At 34.5% G+C, this 17344-nt stretch overlaps 1 protein-coding gene across 1 annotated transcript in view; it reads right to left on the bottom strand.

Moving 5' to 3' along the window:
* chm (CHM Rab escort protein) overlaps positions 1–17344 on the bottom strand; it is a 72228-nt gene that overhangs the window by 52726 nt on the left and 2158 nt on the right. The window contains exons 2-6 of the mRNA XM_051092978.1: positions 3752–3818; positions 3480–3552; positions 3194–3324; positions 941–1280; positions 130–246 (exon numbers count right to left, since the gene is read on the bottom strand). Coding sequence (XP_050948935.1) covers positions 130–246; positions 941–1280; positions 3194–3324; positions 3480–3552; positions 3752–3818 — 728 coding nt within the window. The remainder of the gene's footprint in view (positions 1–129; positions 247–940; positions 1281–3193; positions 3325–3479; positions 3553–3751; positions 3819–17344) is intronic.

Raw genomic sequence — 17344 nt, 5'->3', positions numbered from 1 at the left:
CAAATGTATGTATAAAAAAATATTTTTGCTAGAATGTCAGTTAATGTTAAATATCAATTGTCCTTTTGATAATTTTTACATTTATTTGATTCTGTTAAAAGGATTTATTGAAAAAGATCAACTTCATACCTGCTCCACTTTTCCATTTCTACAGGTGAGGATGCGGCCGATGTTCTTGAACTCTGCGTAACGGCTCACATTAGATTTGATGAGCAGATCCACCAGTGCACCACGTGCATACATCAACTTTGAAGGGGGTCAAAGAGAACACTATAAATTTCATTTCATTGCCATCTAAGTTCATTTAAAGCTAGATGCCAGACTGCGATCAGTACGTGATGGTGTTTTAGAAAGTCATTTTAATTGTTTGAAGCTTTCCCGCCGATTAATATACTTGTGACAACATTGACATTACCGATTACACTGCACATCTTACAAGATGTTATCTTTCCTTTTCGTTGAGCAAAATGAATGCTTTAAAATAGTGGATTCATCATTATTCTTAAAAACAACAATAAAATAATACTATGTAAACCTTAACGCTCACAATAATTAAATGGCTTGAATAAGGTAAACTTAAACAAAATAGTTTAAACAAATGAAATGAACCCGTTTCTTTTCATTTAGAGAAACTTAAATTTAACCCAAACTGGGCTGGGGATTCTATTTCCCAGCAAAAGGCAGAGCAATGCAAATATTTATTTCTTGATTTGCTTATTTATTTACATTATTTGGTGGGCAATGCTCGTACACACGAGTAACAGAAAACCATAACAACCCTATTTATTCACACATACAGGAGTAAATGCGATGACAATGACAGAACGGTTACCTATTTCTCTCTTTAGGGGTCTGAACTCTTTTCACCAGTTCTTGGTTTCCCATTATTTTCTTTTTTTAATCTAATATACTGATTAACATTTATTTAAGCAATACGAACCTTGGAGACGAGGTCGATGTTGAATCTGCGTCCCTCTTTTACTAGCTTTTGATATGTTATCTTCTTTTCCACCTCTACAGGTGGATCTGCTGGGCTGCTAGTTGCCTGCGACTCTTTTTCTTCCTGTGATTGGCTGGGTTCTGAAATGTCAGATGTATGCTGCTCCTCTTTTGGCTCAGAGACTTCCTGCTCCTCGTTCTGTGTTTGAACATCGGATGCTGTGGCATCATCACCTGTAACCGTGTCTTGAGCCTCTGTAGAGTCACTGTTGGGCTCTTCTGACGCTGGCTGACAACTTGTTAATGGGGCCTTTGTTTCCTCTTCTTTCTCTTCCTCCTCACTATAAATGACAAACAAGTATAATTTAAAGGAGAAGTCCACTTCCAGAACAAAAATTTACAGATAATGTACTCACCCCCTTGTCATCCAAGATGTTCATGTCTTTCGTTCTTCAGTCGTAAAGAAAATTATGTTTTTTTAGGAGAACATTCAGCATTTTTCTCCATATAATGGATTGCTATGGTGCCCCGAGTTTAAACTTCCAAAATACAGTTTAAATGCGGCTTCAAACGATCCCAGCTGAGGAAGAAGGGTCTTATCTAGCGAAGCGACTGGTTATTGTCATTTAAAAAAAATACAATTTAGTAGACAGTTAGGGTATGTTGAATAAACTCCAATTGCATTTTCGCAAGTGAACATGCAAAGAAGATTAAACACTCTTAACAAAAAAGGGAAAACAGTGATATAGGACCATTTTGAAGTGAGAACATGAGATGGGAGTTTTTTGACATACCTTAACTGTCATGAACCGGAAAAAAAAACATCCAGGCAGAGTAAGACAAGATGAGCGTTGGCATTGAAAAGTATATATACATTGTATTATTTTTATTAAAATAATTGATCGTTTCACTAGATAAGACCCTTCTTCCTCGGCTGGGACTGTTTACAACTGTATTTGGGATCGTTTGAAGCCGCATTTAAACTGCATTTTGGAAATTCAAACTCGGGGCACCATAAAAGTCCACTATATGAAGAAGAATGCTGAAATGTTTTCCTCAAAAAACATAATTTCTTTACAGCTGAAGAAAGACATGAACATCTTGGATGACAAGGGGGTGAGTACATTATCTGTAAATGGACTTTTCCTTTAATGTTATTTATTGCTGTGTGACAAGATTGTTGTAGCCACCTCAGTTCAAGCGGCACATAAACCGATAATCTTCTCCTCTTTACTACTAGTTACAGCACCAAATAAGCAGAAATCAACATTAGAAGGTATGTTGAAAACACACTGAATTAAATCATAAGCTTTTAAATCTAATCAAATCATGCACTTTGTGCCAATAACCAGCTCTAATTTTTAACCTTCTGTTGCATGATGTTACATGCATTTTCTTCTTGATCTATGTCCTGACAGTCATTTTAAAATATCTTTCTGACACTGCACACCTTGTGGAGAACTTATTTTTTGATTTTGAGGTTCACTCTATTTTTCAGTCATTGCATAGATGTGCAAAATTGTGCAATGTTTATTATTATGACTCTATTTAATATAATTAAACATTATTTTTTATTAATTATTTGACTTACGTATTATCTGTCTTTTTGTTGTTTTTCACTTAAAAATTGAAATGAAATTTAAATTATCCTAAAAGTCAATTCATTACTTATTCTGAGATGTCGCACAATACCTTAAAATGTCACCTGAAATTTTATTTTAATATTCAATTCCAAAAGTCATTTGCACTGCACTCGTCACTTAATTTTTATTTGGTGCGTCAGTCTATTAAATTACTTAGTATATGAAACAATGATCCGTACTCACAAAAATGGTCTTCTTTTAGCGTTTTATTTTACAAACACACTAGTTTCGGCTCAACGCTTTCTTCAGTGCGTTGAACAATTCAATCCCTCCACCCACTTCTTACATCATTAATTATATTGATGTCATTTATTAGCCAATGTTGAGTCTCTAAAAACACATATTCCATTAAATTGCTGGACTATTTCCATTTGAATACAACGCAAACCTTCACCTCAGACTCAACACTGGCTTCTTCAATGCAATAAAGAAGGCCTTAAAGAAGACTATTTTTGTGAGTGCAGATCACGGTTTCATATATTTTAAAATTCAATTAAATTAAAAGCATATGTGCATTCAAGAGACAAAACACATAGGACCTGCCATCATGAATTTGTAAAAGACCAATTTTAGACTGTGTGAGTTGTAAGTGAAAAACAATTAATACTAACCTGGCATAACAGAAAACTTCTAAGTTGGAAATAGAGGAATCCACAGTGCTGAGAGGCACCACATCCTCTCCCTCATCAATCAAGCTCCTCCATACCTGCTCCGACTCCGTGATCTGTACCTCCTGCTGATTCTGAGAACACACATTATAAACCAAAATCAACCGTTGGCTACAAACCCACAAGGTGACCTACTACTTTAAACTGCTAAAAATCAGTTTTAAAAATGTTATTTAGCTGGTACAGTTCACATAAACTTGTATCTGGGTGAAAATGATAAAATAATGACCTTATAATCCTCGATCCACGACAGCAGGCCATTAAATGTGAAGCTTGCCCAGTTTCCAGCATAGTAGTTCCTCCTAAAAAAGAATCATTTATTTACCATCATTCAGTTTTTTGCCGTTGCTCCTCTTTTGTAAGACATTTTGGATAAAAGACTCTGCTAAACGTATAAACGCAAATGTTTACGTAAATCTAATTTCAAAGATACTGAACATCAAACTCCACAGAAATAAGAAAACTGCCAACTGAGTTTCAAGGACTAATAGTGTCTTGTACCTGTCCAAATGCAGAACGCTCTGTCCAACTCTGGAGCAGGCCGCCGCAATGACAGACTCGGTGAGACCTGGGAAATGAACACAGACAGAAAGCATTGTTACCGACCACCACTGCGATCTCTCTCTGAATTGAAAGTTTCACTCAATTTGCGAAATGTGTGCCATTTCAACCACACATCGCTGAAATAGCAAAGCAATCCGACTGCTTTTACAATTACATTGACGCAAAAAGCATTAAGGCTCGCTGGAGGCTTATTCACTTTAACTGCTGCGGATAAGTCCTGTTAGAAACAGCAACTCAGCATAAGGACAACGACACAGCTAACAATATAGTATTTCATTCAATCTTTCATCTCTCATTTCTAATAAAGTAAGTCACTAGATTTTAGCACTCGCTCTGCCAGAAGTATGTTGCCGGTGAACCAATGGTGCTTCAGACAACTGAAATGGTATGTGGTCAGAAATGTTACATTTAAAATTCGTTTAAAAAAAAAAAAAAAAAAATCAATAAATCAACTGATAAATTGTTACATGAATTAAATACAGTTGAGGTCAAAAGTTTACATACACCTTGCAGAATCTGCAAAATGTTAACTATTTTACCAAAATAAGAGGGATCACACAAAGTACATGTTATTTTTTATTTAGTACTGACCTCAATAGGATATTTCACATAAAAGACGTTTACATACAGTCAACAAGAGAAAATAATAGTTAAGTTTATAAAAATGATCGTGTTCAATAGTTTACATACACTTGATTCTTAATACTGTGTTGTTACGTGAATGATCCACAGCTGTGTTTTTTTGTTTAGTGATAGTTGTTCATGAGTCCCTTGTTTGTCCTGAACCCTTAAACTGCCTGCTGTTCTTCAGAAAAATGCTTCAGGTCCCACAAATTTGTTGTTTTTTCGGCATTCTTGTGTATTTGAACCCTTTTCAACAATGACTGTATGATTTTGAGATCCATCTCAACAACTGAGGGACTCATATGTAACTATTACAGAAGGTTCAAATGCTCATTGATGCTACAGAAGGAAACACGATGCATTAAGAGTCAGGGGGTGAAAGCTTTTGGAATTTGAAGATCAGAGTAAACTTATTTTGTCTTCTGGGAAACATGTAAGTATCTTCTGTAGCTTTGGAAGGGCAGTACTAAATGAAAAACTATGATATTTAGGCAAAATAAGAAAAATGTACACATCTTCATTCTGCTCAAAAGTTTTCACCCCTGACACTTCATGCATTGCTTTTCCTTCTGGAGCATCAGTGAGCATTTGAACCTTCTGTATTAGTTGCATATGAGTCCCTCAGTTGTCTTCATTGGAAAGGAACACAAAAATGCTGAAAAACCAAAGAATTTGTAGGATCTGAAGGATTTTTCTGAAGAACAGCGGGCAGTTTAGTTAATTTTGATTTTTGAATTGATTTTTCAATCCATTGACTGATTTATTTTTATTCGAAGTCGAAGCAATAAATGTACTTAAATGGAAATCAAAAATTGAAATAAGAAAAAAAACACAATCACTAAAATGGCAAATACACAAATAAGTAAAAATTAAACTCAGTTGATTTATCAATTTCTTATCTGGACCCTAATACTTCTGGAGCATTCACATACAAAGCAAATAAAACTTAGAATATATAGTGTTAAAGCAAGTGGCATATGATTGTTTTTGCACAGTTTATGAAACTGCAAGCAGTATGAATCTGGCAATGGTAAAGGCTGCTGATGCTGCACAGCATTTGGACAGTCATTTACATAAGGTAAACATTTCCCGGATAACGTGCTGACTATTAAAATTAAGTGCTCGTACAAGCTCTAGCTCACAAGCCAACGTACCAATGGTTCCAACTGGTATATTTACTAGCATGCAAACTGTTTGAGCTGAGGTTTACATACTTCGCAAAGCCGCACTAAAAAGGCAGACGGAACGCGTGGGGTCCCTGAGAGCAAGATTGAGCAGCACCGGGGCTGAAAACAACTCCATTAAGCCGCTGAAGCGTCCCTGTCCCTCCATCTTTCTTCTTCTTCATCTGGCCTTGCACAGCCCCATCTCACACACACAATGGAAAAGTGATTTATTCCGAGCAGGCCCGTCGTATCTTCCCCAGCACTGGCTATTTCACTGATGGAGAATCCTGGGATTCTAGACACCCACATGCTCTCCTACAATGTGACCAAAAACCTCTGTCCAAATTTAATGGCATGACATCGAAATTCACCCTCTTGACTTTCATAATTCCTGATTTTATTGTGCTGATTTATCGATGCACATTGTTGTAAAATAAAAATAAAAATTGTCTTTGGAATCTTTTATTAAAAATTTACTGTCGAAAACAACTTTCAACCCCTCCTGTCCTTCTGTGTGTATAATGTCAATTTTTCACAATCCAATTGCTGATGGTTAAAATCTGGTCCACACAATGTATGTTACAGGATAGTGAAATTGTCCATATTTAACCCCTTTAACTGTCACCCTCCCCTCCGTGGGACGCCTAAGTTTACGTCACCATATTACAAATAAATCCTAATCTAATCAGGACAAACTATACATCGTTGGAAAGGTCTAAGACTTCTAAATAGATATTTTACCATATTTTTGTGTTACATATTATGTAGGAAATGTAATTGATTAATATATGTCAAGAGTGCAACTTAAAAAATCTACATCGTAACGAGTTCTGACCTTTGTCACAAAAGACTTTCTTCATTGCCTTTTTCCCTATCACGTTTTAGAAATCATAAGAAATTATATATCAGCTCAAAACTTAAAATCTCAAAATTCATCCTTTGAAAGGCATTTTAAAAATCAGACATTGCATTACCACGGAAAATGTAAAATCACTAATGTACAAAAATTTTTCATTCATGAATTATACAAATTTAAGTCTGGATAGTGCATTTTTATGTCTGTGTTCAAAAATGGGAGTGATAGTTAAAGGGTTAATAGCACAACATCCAAATGTTGGCATAAATTTAAATTTATTTATTTATTGGCTTAAATTTATTGTGCCGATTCAATGTAAAAAATGTAAAAACTAGGGCTGTAAGTATAATGCGTTAACTCAACGAGTTAAAAAATAACGCTATTAAAATATTTTAACCCTGTTAACACACTGGCCCGCTCCCCAGACCTGTACATCATCTTATATTTCATACGACTGTTCACAAATATGATGCAGGGCAACAACTCCACAAATGCAGTTATGCCCTAAAATTCAAGATACTGGTGCAAAAAATTTATATATATATATCACATATCACGGGCGACTCGCCCCCCCCCAACGCACCCCCCTCTGAAGTTCAAGTTAATTCTATTTTCAATATAGCGCCATATTACAACAAAAGTCATTTAAGATTACCTTTCCTATAGAACAGGTCCATACAGGTCTATAATCTTTTATTAAACAAACTAAATAACCTTATGGTATTATTCTTATTTACATGACGGCATGTCATTTCTGTCTCTACATGGATGCACGTCTATAATTTCTACTCTGCAAAAACACGGACAGGATCATTCATAAAAACGGAATTTACTCTATAGTGCAGAATGCCCTTAAGGAATTAGTCGATTTTTGGATAAATAAATAAAAAGTTGGTCTGACACTTAATTCGGATTGCGATATGCACTAATGTCTGTGAATATTGAAACGCAAAAAGACGGTTTAGATATGAATCCTGCATGTTCCACTACCTCTGTGTAAATGAATGGCGGAGACGCGGTTTTGTTTACTACACAAATACTGAAGCACACGTGATACTCGTGGTGATTTTTGGCCTCTGCGTCTCATTATATCTTGCTGTGAGAGTCACTTCATGTGAATTTTACCCATTCATCTGAGAAAACTAGCATCATATCATACTGTATACAAAAACAGAAACTAAAAGGCAACCCAAGTCTTGTATTACTTTCGTACAGTAAAATGTACGTCTTTATATATTTGTATTTCTGTCAAATTTAAATGAAACAATTAAATGCTAAAAATAAATATTACTACAAGATTAATCATTTAATTGTAGGAAAAAATACTAGTTATTATTAAAACTTTTTAAACTGAATATTCACACAATTTTTTGTTTTTAACTGTAAACCTCTGTTTGTTTGGCAAAAAAATAAAAGGGTTTAATTTTCATTTGATTAAAAAAAAATGCCTTATGCCTTCATTTGATTATCAGAAAAATTAAAACACACAAGAAAAAGATAGTAGGGCCCTATTGTTTAAAATGTTGAAATTGAGAATTTTGGGACTTCTTTTTTCCACTGAAATAAATGTTTTCGTTATTACACAGACAGTACAGTACAGAATAAAAATACTGGCACCAGACGCTGAAGCTGTTTTAGTTACCATGACTTCATTATATTAACAAAAAATACTGAGATGTTTCTCAGATTATCTTCTTTTATGTTCTTTTTCATTAGTCCGTTGCAGCCTAAATATTTATGTTTAATAAACTGAATGTTGAATCAAATAAAATATGTCTTTCTGAAGATACAATTTGTAACATCTACTTGATAATTTCTCATTTAACACAAAAATAGCTTTAAATAATCTTTTGTGGGTATTTTTAGTCAAATTTATTTTGCGAATAATTAGAATAATTAATTGACACAGCATGTAATTAATTAGATTAAACATTTTAATCGACTGACAGCCCTAGTAAAAACCTAACGTCCATTTTTCACAATCCAATAAATTCCTGTTCCAATGAAATACATCAAATTAGAGCTCAAAACGTTTACTTAGAAATAACTAATAATAATGCATCCTTATGTGCATTACAGTGACATCATTTGATAAAACCACCTGAACTGAAGAAACTAATTATATTTATGGAAAAGTATTACATTAATTCCCTTGGCCTGTTTAAAACAGATGCATCTCAATTACGCTTCTAGCAGAGCAGTGGCGGTGCGAGGAGCCTCAATATATCTGTCCAGATAATACTGAAGATGTTTTTAAAAAGTGTAAATAACCTCTGGCCGCCATCTTTTAATGCCATTTATCCTATCCGGTATTGATTTTTCCACATCATGTTTGCTAAAGACAAACATTACCTGCCATAAAGTTCTGATGCCACATAGACATGCTGGGCGATAAATAATAGATTTGAGCTGGCAGGACTTTGATGACCGGGCAAAGCCCGAAATGCTTTCAGCAGGAATTGTATGAAATCATAAATCACTCTTCATTTTAGAGAACATTCCAAATGGATTCTATCTCTGCACCTTGAAAGTCATTTTTCGGTTATTTATAGTCGAGGCTGAGGGAGCGAGGGAGGGACTGTGTGAGAGAGAGAGCGTAAGAGAGAAAGGGAGAGGGCAGGTCACTTCTCTTACACTCCACCCATTTATGTCACCCATTCCCTCTATCTATCTATCTCTCTCTCTCTCACACACACCATGCTGTTGTATATTTCCTTCACATCTGTGGGAAGTGTAAAGGAAGAGTTCAACCATAAATGAAAATTCTGTCATCATTTACTCACCCTCCTCGTTCTGAACCCATATGACTTTCTTCTGTGAGAAAGCACAAAAGGAGAAACTCTGAGCTGCTTTCACTTTTAATAAATAAGAGAACAAGCACCATAAAAGTGGTCCATACAGCTTTTGCTCTATATTTCAAGTCTTCCAAAGTCTGTGTGAGGAATAAACCAAAATTTAAGATGTTACTAACTAAAACGTGTTCGCTATGCCATAGCTCTCAAATCTCATTTGTATTTTAGCATATTCAAAATCTGTGCAACGTGACTGGTTGTAAGACCTACAGCAAACCAATAGTGTTTAGCATCACTGAAGCATCTTGACTATATGCAGGGCTGTGGAATTTTTCAGATTTTATCCATTAAAGAGATAGTTCACCCAAAAATAAAAATTCTGTCATAACCCGTAAGACCTTAGTTCATATTCGAATGACAAAATATGATATTTTTATACGAAATCTGAGAAACCTTGCATAGACAGCATGATAAAATTGCCCATGTGACATCTGTGTGACATAAGGGAAATTGTTGAATAAAGTTATTTTTGTTTTCTTTGAGGAAATAAGGTATACTCATTGCTACAGCTGGCTGATTTTTTCATTTTTATCAATTCATTTGAATTACAATTTTATTTTTTAGAAATCAAGAAATTGAGATTTTGAATAGAAATATTACCAAATGTTAAAATTAGACAGTTTGACAATATGCCAATGAAAACGGTGAAGAGAAAAAAACGATCCAACCTCATGTCGGCGCACATGATTAACCGCTCACACGCTTATATCGTTAATTTCTTATTACATAATTTCTTTACGACTGAAGAAAGAAAGACATGAACATCTTGGATGACAAGGGGGTGAGTACATTATCTGTAAATTTTTGTTCTGGAAGTGGACTTCTCCTTTAAGTTTCCCATTTGTAATAACGACTGTGGTGGCATTCATGTGCATTCAGCTTGTAAATACGATGTATCCGACATGACGTGAATGCACCAATAGATATGACGCGTATTATTATTCTTGAAACATTTAGACTTTATTCTCAAAACATTGCGACTTTATCCTCGAAACATTGCGACTTTATTCTCACAGTATTTTGACTTTATTCTTGCAGTATTTCGACATTATTCTCACAGTATTTCCACATTATTCTCGAAACATTCCGACTTTATTCTCGCAGTATTTCGACTTTATTCTCGCAGTATTTTGACATTATTCTCACAGTACTTCGACTTTATTCTCACAGTATTTATTCTCACAGTATTTTGACTTTATTCTCGCAGTATTTCGACTTCATTCTCGCAGTATTTCATCCTTATTCTCGTAGTATTTCCACTTTATTTTCTAAATATTAAGATTTTAATCTCGTAATTTTAGATTGTTTTTTTTTTTTTTTACGTGGCACTAAAGTGCCGTCGTCATTTTTTACTGTATAGCCCAGTCTTAATAACGTGGCTTTAGAAAAGAAGTAAATAAGTGCACAGATTGTGCAGAGTGCTTTTATGTGTTTTTTTTTTAAATCCTTTTTGAAGCTTAACAGCCTCACTGTATGCTTTTGTTGTATGTAAAACACCTTTTGTATACCATCAAACAGGTGTTCCCTGTCATTTGAATCTCTTTCTCACAGCCAAACCTCTAAAACATAAAATATTTGTCTAAATATTTACTTCTTATTAAGGGTAAATGATGCACGTTACTTTCCCAAATGCATGTTAAAAATCACAGTACTTGTAAAACAACATTCACCGTCTTAACAGAGAACCAAGCTGCCCTGAGACACTGACAACACTGGATCTCGAGCTGCTTGCATGAATGAACACTCTAAAACACGGAGCACGACAGACTATACATTCATTTAATGCATTGTCTGATTTTATAATCACACTAAGCACAATTTCAGTTTAATTTGTTTAACTGTGCTGCCCCATTAATTTAATTAAAATGTTATTTAAATTTTAAATGTAAGTATTTTTTCAGATGTTATTAATTATTAATGCAAAAATATCACTATGTTTTTTGGGAGGTTGTATCATATAAAACTTTGCAATCTACTTCTACAATCTACAATCAGATGTAATACTTTTTAATAAGGCCTATTCCCCCAACATTACGATATCAGAGCAGTGACATATTTGACCCCTCAAAAAAAAAAAAAAAAATCATGTTCCTTATAGAAGAGGTCACTGTATGTATGAAATGCATTTTTACGCATAACCCCTTAAAATGAAGCGAGTGTCATCGTTGTCCTAAATGAAATCTGGAGGCAGAAAAACATCAAGTTTCAAAGTCATAAACCCCGTTACAATGATCACTGACGATCTACAAGCAGTCTGTGACTACGACGCCCATTGGAGGTCCTACTAACAATCAATTCCACACTAATGCTCAAGGGCCATGAGAAATCAATCACCTGAAAAGAGCACAGGGATATCTGTGAAGGTGTTCTGTAATCACATGACTGCTAATAGAGGCTATTCAAGCTAAAGGCACATGGGGTCCAAGCAAGATGAATAGTTACATTAACCCAGGCTCAAAGAGCGGGCCGGTGAAATGGCTGGCTTGTTTTCTTCATTGCTGCTCTATTAGCGGCAGGTGAGGTAACAGCTCTGATATGAGATGAACTAAACGTGCATCTCAGTCAGGCCTGTCAGCCAATGATTGCTGAGCCTGTAACGACGCTCTTCGGTAAAGACTCTTGTACCTTCACGTTGTCTGACTCTACAGCTGCCGTACTTCAATATACATTAATCATGAAATACTGTTAAATACAGTCACCGTTTGGAATTTTACCAGCTGGCAGAATAGCTGTCAATGCATTAGCGCATCCTAATGTGCGGGTAGCACCATCTCCAGACAAGAGCTTATACTCTTATTGGTTGGGAACCGTTTAATTGCGGCTTGAAGACCTAGACCTAGAGATCTAAAAAAAAGTTTAGACTAATGAGAATTGCTTCTTAGGAATACACTGTTTTGATTCATGATGTTATGATTTATAAAACAAATGTTGCTTGCATGGAATATTCATGTTTGTTGTGTCAACAGGCTTTTGACCTTCATCTGACATCTCACATACATTATATGCATAAAATAACAAATTCTGTTTTTAGGACCAGTGATGTTTCCATCTAAATTTGACATCTGGAAATTGCATTTTTCTTGTTTTTAAAGTATTATTTTTAAAGATAGTACAAAACTATCATGATACGTACACATTTTGTTTATTCTTCTTATTTTTATACTTTAAATTATTTTTATAATAATTTAACTTTTTTTCTCCAAAATAATTTTATAATTTAAAATTACCACATTGGATTTTTTTTTTAATTATTACATTATAAAACGCTTTTTGCATTATGATAGAAATTACAGGAGGAAAATGTGCTTGAATATATACACTGTAAAGAAAATGCCATCCTAGTGCAAAAATCTTAATGATCCTAAAACAGGTTTTATTTTCTATGAGCAAAATATAATTTCATTTTTTGAGATCTACATTGGTTTCATGCGATTTACTCATAATCAATCTACTAAAAGAAACAAAAATGGCAAGGAAGAAATATTTACAGTTGGTAAATTCTCATCTCGGGTCATTGCCACATGTGGAAAAAAGTTAATTTTAGACCCGAGAGTAGGGGACAGTTATGGCCTCGAGCTTTGTATGAACAGGCTGCAGCAGGTCTTTTACATTATAGCTGAGAATGTGAATGTTCCAAAATGTGCTTTCCCAAATTCCAAAAATATTCAAAATCTTGTCAGAAAAAACGACAATTTGGAAATACTGTAGGAAACGAATTCATATGCCTCAAACAATTTCAGCTTGAAATCTGCCGCCACATAAATTTTTTTCTGAAAAAGATTTCTGCAAGTTCAGCAATGCAATACGAGGAAATGGTTTTCCATTTCAGAGAAAGCAGGACGCAACACAAGGTTCACACTTGTGCTCCCTATACAATTACAATTGTACACAGATTTTTCATGTATGGCACCATCTTCCAATCTTTTTACAGCGATAAGTGTAAGTGTTGATTTACAGGCACAGTATATCATGTATGCTGTTGGAAAGTATGGTGCAAGTGATAGAAATGTCACATAATAAAGAAATTAATAAACAACGTAATATGAGCACATAACATATTAGATTAGTGTTGTCACGATACCAAAATTTTGACTTTGATACAATACCTGACTAAAATACCACGATACTACTACTGAACCAACACTACAAAAAAACATAGAACAGCATAGTAATTGAATAATAGATGATCCAAATGGAGATCATAGTTATTTTATCTATTAAAACAAAGCGTTTCATCCCCCCTTTAAAAAAATAAAAAATAAAACAATAATAATCACATGCAAGTGCCATTTATATCATGACATAGTCATTTTTTGTTATTTTATCTTTGTTATTAATAATAAAAACCTAGATGCAAGTAACAAACTAAAGAACAACTACAATAAAACAAAGAGACACAAATGAAATAAAGAGGGCCCTATGAAATCTGTTTTATTTTTTCTTAAATTCAATCAAATTTTTTCTAGACTCTATTTTAATGGGTACATTAAAAAATATTTATCAGTAAGCATGTCTAATTAATTGAAATCAAACTTGCAGAATTTAACAGCAGTTTATTAAAAGTTTAACAAACATTACACGTTTTTAAGGCCCTATGAAAAAACATTTTATTATTTTTCTCACATGCAGTTTTGTTTGTGAATCTCTGTTTTCCATTAATTTTCTAGATTCTATTTTAATAGTTTCATTACATTTTAATAATCAAAAGCATGTCTAATGAATTTATAAAGGATAATCAGATTTGATAAAGAATTCATTTATTATGGGGTTTATTTATTTTTAATTTGCTTATTTATTTTCAGAAATACTGTGTTGTGTATTTTCAATTTTCTGGTAAATAAATTCTGGTAAATAATTTTTTGGTATATATTCCTTAAACATTGTTTTAATAATATTTGTACTATTATTAGTAGTAGTACTATCTTTACATTATGTAATATATTAATATATTTCTGACTGTCAAGTTAAACTGAACTTTTATTTTGACAGGTTGCCGTGAAGACCTTTAGGGTCTTTATTATATGACGATAGTTTTCTGCAAAAGAAAAGGTAAAATGCTCATGAAGTGACTCTCAGAGCAGTTCTAGAGATTATGTTCATGTGTTCATGTACTCATATACTGAGGCGGCAGAGGCTGAAAAAACTGTGAGCGTCACGCGTATGTGTGTAGTAAACAAAACTGCGCGTGTGCACAGTTCCCTAACACAGACACGCAAAAATACGGCTCTTATTAAAATGCATTCTTAAAGTACCAGTACTAGTAAAATGCGGAATCGCACCGTTTTTTAAAAGCAGGGTATCGCGATACTTTTCACGAAGTACCGGTATATTGTGCAACACTATATTAGATTATATTTATTTTTTGCCATTTTTGCCTTTATTGGGATAGGACAGATCAGAAATGACAGGAAGTGAAGTGGGAGAGAGATAGGGGGTGGATCAGGAAAGGTCCTCGGGTCAGGATTCGAACTCGGGACGCCTGTAGCGCAGCGGTGCTGTATGTTGGCGTGCTGCCCACAAGGCTATCGGCACCGATGTAATTAATTACTTTTTATCATTATTTTTCACATTTTTAACTATTTAACTTTATATTTTAATGTTTTCAGAATTAACAAAATGATGATACTATTCACAATTGGCCAAATAATGATACCAAACAACTTCAAAGCTTTACAATTCTAGAAAAATCATTCATAATAATTGACATGTCAATACTCTGCACCAGGGTACTGATTCATTATCACAATGCAGAGCAATGCATAAATGCAGATTTGTCCCTCACCTCTATTCATTAGGTCATTCTGACATTATAGTCTAGTAACGGGATATTTTACACCAAAATGAAAATTCTGTCACCCTTTACTCACCCTCATGTCATTCTAAAACTGTATGACTTTTGTTGAACACAAAAGACAAATTTGAGTTCCAGCATATTGAAAAGAAAAAAAAACGAACAAATCCCAAAACACTCATGAAGGTGAGTAAATGATGACACGCATTTGAGCTTCCATGTTTATTAATTACTATAAATGAATTAAATGTCAAATACATTATTTAATAAAATATTTAAACAATTTTAATATATAAAGTCAGAGACAGAGTGCAAGCATTTGTCTCTAACATAATTCTGTAATTTTAGCCAAGCAAATTATGAATATTTCTATTCCGGACTGTCTATTTAAAAAAAGGCAAAAAAGACAGCTTTAAATCCAGCAGCAGTGGCGTAGTGAGTAAGATGCGTGGCAGTATCTTTAGACACAATCGACCCAAGTTTTTCACCATTCGTTTTTTAGCATCTCACTAGGGATGCACAATATTATCACTAATATCGGAATCGGCCGATAACGGTTTTAAATGTAAATATCGGCATTGGCCCAATATGAAGAATTTTGCGATATGTCTTGCTGATAAGAGGAATAACTCACATGTGCTCAGGTAGTTTGGTTCCATATTTCATATTGCATAATCATTACATTTATCCCAACATTTTTTATTTGTATATTTAAAAATATTTAAAACATAAATCTTATAAAATTATTTATGCATTTAAAATTTTGCAATGTAAATGCATTAATAGAGAATATCTCTAACTTAGTCCAGATTGGGGGAATTTTAATGTTAATTATGTCATTTTCTATTTTTATTTTTTTTGCATTGGAAAAAAAAATTGTTTTTTGGGTTGTGTATGCTGTCAATTATAGTTCTTAGAAACAAAATAGGATTCTGCAAAAATCTGTATCGGCAGGTCACTTACAAAGAAAATCACAATCAGCCATTAAAATTGCAATCTGTGCATCTCTACTATTCAAGTCCACACTTGACGCAATAACAAATATAGCATTTTAAAGAAACAGTTCATTCAAAAACTGCTGACAATTTACTCTCCCTCAGGCCTTCCAAGATGTAGATGAGTTTGTTTTTTTCATCTGAATTATAAATGGCACTTGATCTGTGCATATTTCTCTCCTGATTCAGACAAGATATTTTTTCGCTTTTATCGATAGACTTGCATTTTAGCAACAGACTGAAGTTAATCTTGATGGATTTGTTTCTTACAAGCATGCGGCTTTTCATTTCACAAGATGTGATGGACTGAAGTTGTGTGGATTATTGTGATGTGTTTTTCAGCTGTTTGGACTCTCATTCTGACAGCACCCATTCACTGTAGGAAATTCATTGGTGAGTAAGTGATGCGATGCTGAATTTCTCCAAATCTGTTTTGATGAAGAAACAAACTCATTTAGAGCTTGGATGGTCTGAGAGTGAGTTTTTGTTTTTGTGTGAACTATTCCTTTAATGAACTATTTCTTTATAACTATACTGTTTATCATACATCTTTTTTTAAAGGTCCTTTTAACTCTATTTTGGCTTTGTTTAAAACATACTGAGAATTTCCTGTCGCTGCGCTATCCAAGTTCATACAAAAGATTAAAACACAAAACATATATTTGAGAGAAGTAATCTGTAGATATTAGACATATGAATGTTTCATATCAAACACAAGATCTTGAAATATGCTGTAGCTTTCTGTGGGAGCTGATTCTGGAAGTCACGCACTGAACCCGTTTATCTCCACACACCGCACTACAGCAACTGCAGGAAAATAACCTGAAGCCAGTGGGAATTTCAGTTTGCTGGTTTGTTCTTGATTATTCTATTTCACTATGGGCCTCTGAGCCAAACAATATAAAAAATGAAAAGGTCCACAGGCATCTGCTCCCACCACAGCAGACCCTGAGCACGGACTCTCCGGGGACAGCCGGGTCAGGTGCGAGTTCACCGGCTGACGGGGCGCGACCGACGAGAACGCAGTCCTTCACACAGTCAGAGGGTCTAGCAGGCATCATTATGGGGGCGGCAGTATTCATTAACAACTGCTCCCTGTCCATATCCTCATTTGTGCCTGTATCCAGCAGCAAAACGGGGGTAACTAGGGAGTCTGGGACAAGCACGCTTGTCTGAGCAACCTTGACATGGAACGGAGTCTGAGCAGAAATAGTCCAAGCTGTGAGTGTCCCCGTGTCACCGGTTG

Source organism: Labeo rohita, chromosome 21 (genome assembly GCF_022985175.1).
Source record: "Labeo rohita strain BAU-BD-2019 chromosome 21, IGBB_LRoh.1.0, whole genome shotgun sequence".
In the NCBI taxonomy this organism is placed as follows: Eukaryota; Metazoa; Chordata; class Actinopteri; order Cypriniformes; family Cyprinidae; genus Labeo; species Labeo rohita.
Note: the sequence above shows the minus strand (reverse complement) of the source record. Positions and strands in the feature narration are given on the sequence as shown.